The sequence below is a fragment of the Callorhinus ursinus genome, unplaced genomic scaffold (genome assembly GCF_003265705.2).
Source record: "Callorhinus ursinus isolate GAN/ISIS: 27379988/994484 unplaced genomic scaffold, GSC_fseal_2.0 scaffold14, whole genome shotgun sequence".
NCBI lineage: Eukaryota > Metazoa > Chordata > Mammalia > Carnivora > Otariidae > Callorhinus > Callorhinus ursinus.
The window spans coordinates 8078682-8091781 of NW_027397076.1; the positions used below are offsets into that span (position 1 = coordinate 8078682).

Sequence of the window (13100 nt, forward strand, 5' to 3'; positions counted from 1 at the left end):
CGGGAACATGGGACAATGCCACATGCAAGGGATGTTAGGAAACCCAAACACAGCACAACACTGATGTACTTAATTTGGTTTATGAAATGCAATTTCTGTGGAATTCTGTTAGTGTTTTGAAAGAAAGAAAGAAAAAGAAAGAAGAAAGAAAGAAAGAAAGAAAGAAAGAAAGAAAGAAAGAAAGAGAAAGGAAAAAAGAAAAGAAAAAAAGAGAAAGAAAGAAAAAAGACCCACTTGATTAGCAATCAGGAAAACAAGAGTCCCCGACAGGACTCCAGCCGGCAGCAGAACCTCTGGCATATCCCTGAGCTTCTCTCTGCGTTTCTTCATCTGAAACATGTGATAAGTTACTGCCTGACCAACCACACAGGGGTTAAATAAAAACACAAGAAGCTAGAAAAAGCGTAACTTTTAAGTTAACTGAAGGCATGTTTATTACCTAAATGGTTTACTTCTTTTAACCTGATAAGGTTGTCAGCAAGTATAATTTGATTTACCCTGAAACAAGTTAGGTTGTCTTTCCTGGTGGTGGAGGGTGGGGTGGGGGGGTTTACTTATCTACTGCTTTGGGTCTGTCCCAGACCCATTCCCCATTCCTTTCTTCTGAGAAACAACTTTCACCCACCACCAGCCCCGCATTTCGGACACTGCTGACCGCTCCCGGCTCCAGAGGGGGACACGTGACACAGGGCTGACTAATCTGAGCATCAGACCTCCCTGAGCGGGGATGGCCATGTGACCCAAGCCAGCCAATCAGAGACAATGAGCTTCAACTCACGGGGTTTTGTGCAAACTCTGGAGAGGTCCCCTCTTTCCACTGGACAGGTTGTCACCCTCAGGCTTCTAGAAGCCATCTCACTCCCATCAGGGGAAAACCTGCCTGTGAAGGATGCCAATGGAGAAAAAAGTAGAGCTAGGAGAAGAAGGGAGTCTGCTACCACTTTTGGATCCAGCCATGCCTGAAGCCAACTCCACCCCTGGACTTGAATCAATAGATGCCTCTTTCTTCTTCCACACATTTGAGTTGGATTTCTGGTGCCTTCACCTCTAAGAGTCTAGACTGAAGCAAACTTCTTATGCTAATGTTGGAATCTCTACAAAGATGAACCACTTGCGCCCACATGGAAAGCTACAAGAATTAAGAAAACATAAGGTTTAAACTCTGTCTTTATGGGGGTCCAAGCAGAACTAGAATTGTTTCCTGGATATATAGACTTCATAGTAGTACCTACTCGACATGTTGTAATTGAACTGAGACACAAATTACTAAAATAAAGAAATATTTCATTTTATTTTACTCTTTCAGCCATGAGGTCCAAGGAAATGCAAGTTCATGGAAATTAGAAATAATACCGAACTGTGGATAAGACCAGCTTTAGAGGTTTCATGGAATCAGCAAAATGTGATTGTCTGCAGTGATTTTTGGTGTTCTCAGTTGGCCAAGCCAGGTGTACCATTTTATCTAGCCCATCTAACAATTTCGGTGGTAACTGTCCAGGTTGAAGAGAGTTGTCCTAGAGTGGTGAAGCCCAAACAACTGAAATGTTTACAGTACACAAAGCAAAACAGTCAACATTACTGGGTGATACGGTTCATTTATAACAGTATTATAAATGATATTATTCATTTATCGCTTCACTAGTAAGCAGTGTGCCAGTGTAAACCTCATTACGCAGCACTACAAATATGCCTAGTCATGCCTTCCTCTGTTCATTCATACATGCATTCAGTGATATTGATCAAGCACCTACTATGGACCAGGAGGCATCCTGGTAAATGCTGCAGTTACAAAGTTAAATATTAAGGCCCATACTCTGCCCTCAAGGAGCTCCCAATCTATCTCAAAGAGAGCTAAGGAAATGAAGAATGGCAATGCATTGTGAGAAGTACAGGGAAGAAAAGCCTGTTCCAAGTGAGTCCCAACCATGGATTCATTCTCCTACAGGTTCCTTGGCACAGCTAAGTGACACTTCTCCCCTCCGTCTTAAGAATAAGGAATGCTTGACGTAGTTTCAATCAGTCTTTCATTTCCAGTGCTACTGTGGGGAGCCACAGCATTACAAGTTGCAACAGACTCAGACATGGTTATGGGGTTCTCACTGCTGAATGCACAGGGGACACAGTTTGTCATTGCAGAGGTGGCTGACTGCTTCATTCACTCGACAGATAGTTACTGAGGAGCCATGATGTGCTCCCCACTCCCAGATGCCCTCTCAGGCTGTCTAGGTGGGCCGCTCTGCCCTTGGCATACGCCCTCAAGCTGGACCCACTTGGCTGGATGCAGATTTGTGGTCTGGAGGGTCTTCGAAGCAAGGCCTTCTCTTCAACTTTCAGATCTAAGCCTTAACATTTCAAGGTCCACTTCTTTTTTTTAATTTTTTTTATTAACATGCAATGTATTATTTGTTTCAGGGGTACAGGTCTGTGATTCATCAGTCTTAACACAATTCACAGCGCTCAACATAGTACATACCCTCCCCAATGTCCATCGCCCAGACACCCCAGCCCTCCTACCCCGTCCACTCCAGCAACCCTCAGTTTGTTTCCTGAGGTTAAGAGTCTCTTATGGTTTGTCTCCCTCTCTGGTTTCATCTTGTTTCATTTTTCCCTCCCTTCCCCTATGATCCTCTGTCTTGTTTCTTAAATTCCTCATATCGGTGAGATCATATGATACTTGTCTTTCTCTGATTGACTTATTTCGCTCAGCATAATACCCTCCAGTTCCATCTACGTCATTGCAAATGAAAAGATTTCATTTTTGATGGCTGCATACTATTCCATTGTGTATATATACCACATCTTCTTTATTCATTCGTTGATGGACATCTAGACTCTTTCCATAGTTTGGCTATTGTGGACATTGCTGCTATAAACATTGGGGTGCACGTGCCCCTTTGGATCACTACATTTGTATCTTTAGGGTAAATACCCTGTAGTGCAATCGCTGGGTCATACGGTAGCTCCATTTTCAACTTTTTGAGGAACCTCCATACTTGTTTTCCAGAGTGGCTGCCCCAGCTTGCATTCCCACCAACAGTGTAAAAGGGTTCCCCTTTCTCCGCATCCTCGCCAACATCTGTCGTTTCCTGACTTGTTAATTTTAGCCATTCTGACTGATTGAGGCGGTATCTCATTGAGGTTTTGATTTGGATTTCCCTGATGCCAAGTGATGTTGAGCACTTTTTCATGTGTCTGTTGGCCATTTGGATATCTTCTTTGCAGAAATATCTGTTCATGTCTTCTGCCCATTTCTTGATTGGATTATTTGTTCTTTGGGTGTTGAGTTTGATAAGTTCTTTATGGATTTTGGATACTAGCCCTTTATCTGGTATGTCATTTGCAAATATCTTCTCCCATTCTGTAAGTTGTCTTTTGGTTTTGTTGACTGGTTCCCTTTGCTGTGCAAAAGCTTTTTATGTTGATGAAGTCCCAATAGTTCATTTTTGCTCTTGCTTCCCTTGCCTTTGGCGATGTTTCTAGGAAGAAGTTGCTGCAACTGAGGTCGAAGAGGTTGCTGTCAAGGCCCACTTCTCGCTCTGGAACCATTTGCTTTTCCTTTGTCATTTGTGCTTTGGGTGAGAAGGTGGAGTCTGTCGGTCATGCTTAATAAAGGACCGACTCCCATTTCATACAGTGTGCAAACATTCAGCCACGGGCATTAAAAGAAGGAGTAAATAACCTGCACCCTGCACCCTCTCTTTCTCCTCTGTCTCAGACGTACATTCTCTTCCACAGGTTTAGTGGCAAGAAATGAATTTCAGACGTGAGTTTCAGCTTCTGAGTCAGACTGTATGTAGATCACTTTATGCCGGTGACAATAAAGGGTGGTTTTACCAATGGTCTTTTTAATGTTTTTCAGATTGGCTTTTGTGGAGGTTTAGTATTGACCAAAGGTCTCTTCCCATAATCCTGCCTTCGACAAATGACCGTCCCTGAGATACTTTCCCTCCTTGCTTATCCAGCCAGGACAACAATCCGGAATCCAGTGTCGTTTTCCTTGTCAGGTGCTCACCTCCATTTTATCGTTGTTCTAAGGCTTTTCTAATCTGTTTTGCTGAATTCATCTCACCTGAAATCGGGCCCACTATGGAATGCCAGTTGGCAACAAGGGTAAAAGCTGTGGCTCTGTGAGCAGGGAGGCCCACGGGGGACGGAATTTAAAAACTGAGGTCCTCTGTGTTCACTTAGAGTTAATGTGCATAGAGAGAGAGTAAGTAAGGCCTTTCAATAGAAGCATTTTGCTTAGTTCACTTAAAAATCAGAGTATCCTTGTTAGTGTTCATTTGTTAACTAAATCTTTATGATCGTTATAAATCAAACTTTATAAATGCTATCATGATATAAAATTAGACCGTTCATTCTCTAAAAATAAAATTTAAAAATGAATATGCCCTGATTTTACTTGTTAGTGAATTCCTCATTTAGTGTATTCCTACAAATCACTTACACACAAAGAAAACACAATACAGAATCTGTGCAAAAATAAGAGCTCTCCATTTTCTGTAACACCTTTTCTTTTCCGTATGAATTTGTTCATGTAAAAAAAGTGTCTACTTGGAAAATTACAAAGACATTGCTACAATGCCATATATGCTCTACATTCTCTAGGAAAACATACCTTTGGAAATAGTACAAGTATTGGGAATTCTTAAAGAAATTCAAGTCGTGGACGTGCCGCAGATACATTCCACTCAGAGCAACACTGAAACCCTGTCTGTCCTCCCTACCGCTTCCAGAAATTGTCTGCGACTCTCACTGAGTGAGATACCATTCTTCTTTCTTCAAACATCATCATTGATTTCTGTGGATATTCTTAGGGTGACACTCTATTCAAAACAAAAGGAAAAGGTTTCAAAGAAAGTAAACCGGTGCCAGCAACCAACTCCCCACAGCTCCACACCGACCCTTCCAAGATGACCTCACTATGGTTTCGGCAGAGTTTGAGTTGGGTCTGAAAGAATTTTCTTGGTTTTCTATATCCTTTTAGCTAAGAATTCACTTGTTTCAAAATGCACGATTTTCTCTGTTCTCAAACCTGTTAAGGTCCCACCTTCTCTGCCTTGGAAACATTTTTCAACAACAAATTTTTATTAAAAGGACATATTTCCTTTTACTTGGAACCAGTCAGCGAGGCCTCCTCAGAAAGCTAATAACCAGGATATATGACTGAGCATTCAGGGGACAGAGAACATATGAAAATGTCATTGTTTGGGAGAACTGTTAGAGATGCTTCCCTTAGGGAATAAACTAAACTCTATGATATTTACATATCTTTTCAAACACATAAGGGTTAAAAGAAAGATAGTGCTCTTACCTTTTTTAAGTGTCAGAAATGTTCTATGGCGTTCTCCTAACCCTAATTGTCAGCAATTTATAACATAGAACCGGTAAATACCTACCTGGAAATCGTGGATGAATGTTAGGAAGTAGAAAATGAAACCAAAGGCCACTGTCCATTCGCAGATTGCACTCACTACGTGATATATATAATCCTAAAAGCAACAATAAAGAAACAGTAATAGCCAAAATACGTTCACTGTAGTGTATGTACTGAAATAAAAAGCTGGTCGGACCAGAGAGGAAAGTTGTCGGGTGAGCATACGTCAACTCCTTGAGAAAACGCAGTGAGCAAGGCCAGGTGGATGAACATCAGGGCACCTGCCCAATGAGAACATGAACGCAATTATCCCAAAAGTTCTTCAGGCTCTCATACACTCTGGTTTTAAGACTTAGTCTATGCACTTCAAAAAGGCAGAATAAGGGCCACAGAATGGCTGAGACTGGGAAGCAAATTTGGACTCAAGAGAAGAAAAAACTGGGGTGCCTAGGTGGCTCAGGTCATGATCCCAGGGTCCTGGGATCCAACCCCACATCAAGCCCCACATCGGGCTCCTGGCTCAGTGGGGAGCCTGCTTCTCCCTCTCCCTCTGCCTCTCTCCCTGCTCATGCTCTCTCTCTCTCTCTTTCTCTGTATCTCTGTCTCTCGAATGAACAAATAAAATCTTAAAAAAAGACAGAGAGAGAAGAAAATCTTTCCACTCAAGGCGTGACTTGCTCTCCCACTGCTAGGAATCCCTAAGTTGAAATGCATGCTTTAAAAAACATCGAGTCAGCTTTTGGGCCCTTATTAAAAAGAATGAGTGCTCGCATGCAGAGGAGAGTGGCTGTCTTCACTGGGTGTTGTGTTTCTCTGTTACTATAGAAAATGTCCTATCGGAACACAGCCACAGAGCAAAGGCTAAGGAGACATCGATATGGTAACTTACCTTATTGGGGGCAGAGATGAGAGAATGGAAAGCAAGAGTGGAGGCTTTAATTGGGAGTTCCTCCTATGGAGGCCAGAGAATAAAAATAAATGGAACTGATGGTTGCAAAAAGAGAGGGAGGACAGGGAACCCACTCCTAATCAGCTCAATTCCATTTTCACCAAATGAGAAAATATGACCCCCGTGCTGCTTTGAGAGATTAAGAAATCTTAATGTGTGTGTGTGTGTGTGTGTGTGTGTGTGGTGTGATCTCTCCTGATTTTTAAATGTGGTAAATTACTTTAAAAGCATTTTTAAACACCATCCAAAGGTGGCCTGGGTGGCTTAGTCAGTTAAGCGTCCGACTCTTGATCTCAGCTCAAGTCTTGATCTCAGGGTTGAGAGTTCAAGCCCAGGTTGTGAGCTCCACACTGGGTGTGGAACCTACTTAACTATAATAAAATAAACACGGAGTGCAAACTGCATGTCTGCCTTCTGACTTGAGCCCACATGCCAGATTAGGCCTGTGGACTGTCATCAGTTCTCTGATTTCAAATAGTGAACTATTTTTTTTCAGACTTCACTCTGCCCTGCTATAGGTTACACACATGAATACACAAATATGGTGGGTTGCAGGTTGGTTCCATGGTGACAGGTGCTTTCTCTGACCCAGTGAAGATTTCACGGCAGTGCGTCAAACTCTCACAGACAGCACTCCTCACTCTCCCCACGCATGTTCGTACCCATCCCGGTCCTCATCCAGCTCACACCGGGGAGAAGCCGATCAGCCTGCGCTGGGGGTAGAGAACTGAGGCCCCCCCTCCTTTTGGTGACCATCCTTTATCGTTCAATTTCTTTAGCATATTTAATGAAAGCACACTGAACTAGGAGTGCAGACTCTTCCACTACGCTTGTGGGAATGCAGGCAAAGCTCTAATCTCCTGGCTACATGACATGAGAGAATGATATTAGAATTCTCACCACCCCTACCAAGTAAGTGAATGCACAGGAGTGTGCTACACAAGCTCCCAAGAACGCCACAGAAGTTTGGGGCAGTACCTAAGCCGTTATTCCATTCAGTGAATTAATGTAAAGGGTTTTGTGTGCATTCATTGATACTGGGACCAGAAAGCAATACAAGAGCAGCAATGGTAATTTATGGCGTGAACAGGAAATGAGGTACTTTTCACATTTTTAAGATAGAAAATGAAATGAAAAACAATTTTTAATTGCCTGGGGGATATACTCTGATGAATTCTTCCCAGCAGCTGGTTTTGTTTGATTTGTGGTGGAAGGTCTCCCTCCAGTGGCTGAATTGGTAAAGTACATCCAAAGCCGCCCTACTGTGAGGTCTCGCTTTCAGAAAGGACTTTTTTTTTTTTTTTTTTAACTTCTGCCTGGATCATTCTCTTCCTCACCACCTCCAGTCTCTCCAGAGTCTGAAGAGGGTGAGGAAGAGCATGAGCCCAGGGCAAGGAGGCAGAGGGAGAAGTGGACTCCCTGCTGAGCAGGGAGCTGGAAGCAGGGCTGGATCCCAGGACACTGAGATCGTGACTTGAGCTGAAGGCAGATGCTTCAGCGACTGAGCCACCCAGGTGCCCCTTCTCCGTTGTCTCCTGCAGGCTTCCATCACATGCCAGAACCCTGCTGTGGAAAATCCCCTGATCCCACTGGCCCTCTAGCCACCATGTCATTTCTCCTCTTCCTCTCACCTCCAAACATTCATTGGTGGCTGAATGAATGAACCACCCCTCTCACCCTTTCTTTACCCTCCTGCAATTGGCCTAAAGCCAACATTTTACTGAAACTGCTTTTTGGAAAAACATCAGTAACTACCCTGCCCCTTGAAAAACAAACTGCTGTTCTCCCACCAACTCCCCTCTCCTGGGCATCATTCATTCCCCATATGGCATCTAGATGAGCCACCACTATGCGTACCTCGTGGCATGAGTCCATCTCAATTCCAAACATTCAGTTCCAGGTGTTCTGATGTTTGGGCTGGAAATTACCACTCCACCCTGTGCCCTGATGGTTCCCAGTACCCGCACGGGTCTAGTCCCACAAGTAACTGGGCAGTTCTCCTTAATGTTTCACTATAACCTCAGGTTCAACAGTTCTAAACCCAAACCCACCCACCTTCCCCTCATGGAATCATTTGTTCCTGTTTGGGACTCTGCTTCTCTCTGCTCACAGGGACAGATTCTTTGCTTCCCCCAAGATAATATCTGAAAGTCCTCTTTGACTCATGTCCTTCTATTCTCATGTCTGTCACTTGCCAACGCCCATAAATATTTCCCCTTTGTACTTCTACCCTAGGCTAATCTTTTTTTATTCACTTTTTTTAAGTTTTTAATTTTAATTTCTGTATAGTTAACATACAGTGTTACATTAGTTTCAGGTGTACAACATAGTGATTCAGCACTTCCATGCATCACCTGGTGCTCATCACAGCAAGTGCCCTCCTTAATCCCCTTCACCTGTTTGACCCATCACCCCCCATCCACTGTCCCTCCGATAACCATCAGTCTGTTCTCTATAATTAAGAGTCTGTTTCTTGGTTTGTCTCTCTCTTTCTCACTTTTTTTTTCCCTTTGTCCGTTTGTTTTGTTTCTTAAATTCCACATATATATGAGTGAAATCATATGTTTTTTGTCTTTCTCGGACTTATTCGCTTAGCGTTATACTCTCTAGCTCCAACCATGTCATTGCAAATGGCAAGATTTCATTCTTTTTATGGCTGAGTAATATTCCATTGTGTATATATACCACATCTTCTTTGTCCATTCATCTATGGATGGACATTTGGGCTACTTCCATAATTTGGATGTTGTAGATAATGCTGCAATAAACATAGGGGTGCATGCACCTCTTTGAATTAACGTTTTTGTATTTTGGGGGTAAATACCCAGTACTGTGATTACTGGACCATATGCTAGTTCTATTTTTAACTTTTTGAGGAATCTTCATACTGTTTTCCACAGTGGCTGCACCAGTCTGCATTCCCACCAGCAGTGCACGAGGGTTCCTTTTTCTCCACATACCCACCAATACTTGTTGTTTTTGTGTTGTTGATTTTAGCCATTCTGACAGGTGTGAGGTGCTATCTCATTGTGGTTTTGATCTGCATTCCCCTGATGATGAGTGATGTTGAGACCCCTAGGCCAATCCTGATTTGAAATCTAAACTAGAGAACTGCCTTCTCCCTGCCACCCTAACTCCAGGCTCTCTCCTCAGTCCTTTATCCCAGGGTTGCTTCCGACTAATAGGTACCTGCTAATACTCTTTCAATGTACTTGCCTGTTCAAAAGCCTTCAATAGCTTATTTGGGTCACCTACGTGGGTAGGTGAGAGAGATGCCTGTCTCTCGGCCTACCTCTTACAGCTTTGCACAAACTCCTCGCCCGCACAGATAATTTATTCTCCAGTTCATCCTGAAACAAAAGCCCTCTGTGCTGGAGCAGGCCTCATCTTCTCTGCTTACCACTCCCTGTTTCCTTGGACCTCCATACACCTTAATTCACAGCAGCCCCTACCATTAAGTGTCTGACCTCTTTTGATGAGGAAATTCAATTAGGAACTCAAAATTTTGAAAATAATCCCCAGGAACCAGGTTCAGCAATCATAATGAAGACGAGTTAAATTTTACCTTTTCTTTGGGATTCCACTCCAGCTTGGTTATAGAAATTAGTGAAGCACAGGCAATCACTAAAAAAGGGAAGTCGTTAAGGAAGCTCCAAAAAAATACAGGTCTTTTAATGTTAAGACTATTCTTCTAATAATCATCACACAGTGTTAAAATGTTAATACCAACATTTCTGCAATCAGAAATGTTATGTCAGCTTCTTATAATCTCAAAGCTTAAGTTCAATTGTGATAGCATTTAAATTATAACATGGATTTATAGTCGTTCTTTAGCAATACCTTTTCGGTTACGTATAGTCAAATTTTCTTCTGTGGCTCCATTTTGCTCCACTGTGCTTTTTAAATTTGGTCAAAATGACAGTTGGGTACTTTTTCCTTAAAATACTATTTTCCCTAAACAAAAGTATTGAATAAAATACTCTTTCCCTAAAATCCTATTTTCAAGGCAACAGCTTTAAGGAAAAATTAACATTTCAAAGTATCAAAGCATCACAAACTACCAAGGTCCCTCTACAAAAACAAGCTACAGATTCACATTACTGTCTTTAAAAAAGACTTATTCCATCAAGTCCTTGGGTATAAACGGAGTCCTTCCTTCCCGGACTAAAGGGTTTACAAATCAAAGAGATACATCCTACCTCTGACCTAGAGAGGCCAAACAGTGCCAGGGACTGAGGCTAGAGCCTCCATGGGCTGTCGGTAAAAGAGTCGTGACAGCCATTCTGATGGAGCTTATAAAGGCAAAAGAGAAAGCTAGAGATGAGATGATCTTAAAATGCTTTTGCAAACAGTTATGAATTCAAAGCCTTGAGTCAATGTGAAGTTTAGAATTCCCTCTGAATTCAGAGTCAGCACCTCCTCTCCCTGCCCTCCCTACCCCCCAATATTTTGCAATTCTTAACACTTCTTGTTTTCTCAAAATAAAAGATTCCCTGATCGTGTCATTACCATATTTCTGTTTCTAATAGTTTAAAAGCGTCTTAACTCTTTGTTCTTGAGTCCTATCTTCTGTGCACCAGGTACCATGCTGGTGGGAAGGAAGGGGGAGACAGAAAATTCTGGCAAAACAGACTTGGTGTCAGCTCTTGGAAACATCACAGCCTTGTCGGATGAAGCCCAGGGAATGTGCTGCATTAAGACATTAAAGAATAGGGCACGATGATGACTCAGAGGGAAAATTATGAATTCAGAGTGGAATGGGATTTGAGGAGTCAGGAAAGGCTTCACTGAGTTGAGCCTAATGTAGGTTGAGGCCTGAGGAGCTCTCTAGAGCAGCGTCACCCCAGAAATTAATGCCAGCCACATGCGTAATGTAAAATATTCTTTTTTTTAAAGATTTCATTTATTTATTTGACAGAGAGAGAGAGACAAGGAGAGAGGGAACACAGGCAGGGGGAGTGGGGGAGGGAGAAGCAGGCTTCCCGCCGAGCAGGGAGCCCAATGTGGGGCTCGATCCCAGGACCCTGGGATCATGACCTGAGCCAAAGGCAGATGCTCAACGACTGAGCCACCCAGGCGCCCCTGTAAAATATTCTCCCATGGGCAAATAGCCTCTCTTCTGCTGCCCTACCCGCTTCTCCCTTGTGATGTATTCAATAAACTTCTATCTCCTTAAAAAAAAAAAATTCTACTAGAGTAGCTACACTAAAAAAAAAAAAAAAACTAAACTAAAAAGAACCAAATGAGGGGCGCCTGCCTGGCTTAGTTGGTAGAGCATGTGACTCTTGATCTCAGGATTGGGAGGTTGGGCCACATGTTGGGTGTAAAGATTAGTTAAAAATAAAATAGAACCAAATGAAATTAATTTTAATAATATCTTATCTAACCCAATATATCAAACATATTATCATTTCAACATGTACTAATGTAAAGAATTAATAATGAGATATTTTACATTCTCCTTTTCTTCTTCTTAAATCTTTGAAATCAGTGTGGTTTTTACACTTAGCTGCATGTCTCCATGTGAACCAGCCACATTTCAAGTGCTCAGTAGCCTCATGTGGCTAGTGGCTACCGTACTGGACAGCTCAGCTCTAGAAAACAAGGTGGAGGAGGAGAATCCAGCCAGGGAGAACAGAATGGGCAAAAGCAGAGAACGGGAAAGGGGCAAGTCCAGGGGAGACCATGTAAGAATGAGGTCAAAAATATAGGCAGTCTCATGGGGCACGTGGGTGGCTGAGTATGTTAAGCGCTGACTCTGGGTTTCAGCTTAGGTCATGATCTCATGGGTCGTGAGGTCAAGTCCCACATGGGGCTCTGAGCACAGTGAGGAGTCTGCTTGAGATTCTCTCTCTAAAATAAATCAATAAAATCTTAAAAAAAATACTCAATAGGCAGTCTCAGGTTATGCGTCTCAAGCGAAGGAACCTGGGCTTTATGCTGTTAGTGATTTTGTGAAGGCTTTTGAAAGTGTTAGAAGCCAGGTGCAAGATGGATGGTCTCACAGGCAGGGCCTAGAAACAAGATCCTAGCAACTGCCTCATCTATGTTTCAGTTTCTTCATTAGTCAAGTGAGGATGTTTCACAGAAATATTACAGTAAGAAGAGACAAGGGCATTTTAAAGATACTTTGAAATCTTTGGAAAGAAATATAAATACCATGCTAATGCTTAGGACCAAAGACCTTTCCATACGGATTAATTCATTCGAGTTGATTTAATACAGGCACATGACCTGTTTCTGCTTGAGGATGCTATCCCTTGGCATGGCTCCTAAGAACCACCTAGAAATGGGAGCTATTTGTATGTGAAACTCTTAGGGCCGAAATGCTTATTCTTGCTAAAATTCTCTCCGATTTTAACATCTAAAGATGTGCCTCTCAAGTTGGAAGCAAGCAAAGGTTTCCTACACCAAGAAACTTTGGCTTTAACACTACGCACACTGCTACTATAAATTCTACAACTAACACAAGCTAAAAGTTTTAAGTAGATATATTTGGAGAGAAACATGAGTGTCTTCAATCCATAAATAGGACAGGGAAATTGCGAAGGAACTATCTTTGTAACAAGGGTATGTATTTTGTTTAAATTTCTCAACAGTAGGATTTGCTTCCTCTGTGCTTAGAAATTTTGTAACTAAAAATTTCCTTCCCTAAGATGATTAAAAAAAAAAACCCAAAACCTTACTTAGGCTTCACATTTTGTATAGCTTCTGTTTTAGAAGAGAAACGCAAAACTTACTATTTAGAAGCACATGGTGCATTTTCACTCAAGC

At 42.3% G+C, this 13100-nt stretch overlaps 1 protein-coding gene across 1 annotated transcript in view; it reads right to left on the reverse strand.

Moving 5' to 3' along the window:
• Positions 1-1263: 1263 nt before the first annotated feature.
• The window catches only part of DRAM1 (DNA damage regulated autophagy modulator 1), a 38260-nt gene continuing 26423 nt past the window's right edge, over positions 1264-13100 (reverse strand). Inside the window, exons 5-7 of the mRNA XM_025881388.2 lie at positions 9892-9950; positions 5400-5492; positions 1264-4826 (exon numbers count right to left, since the gene is read on the reverse strand). Coding sequence (XP_025737173.1) covers positions 4782-4826; positions 5400-5492; positions 9892-9950 — 197 coding nt within the window. The 3' untranslated portion in view covers positions 1264-4781. The remainder of the gene's footprint in view (positions 4827-5399; positions 5493-9891; positions 9951-13100) is intronic.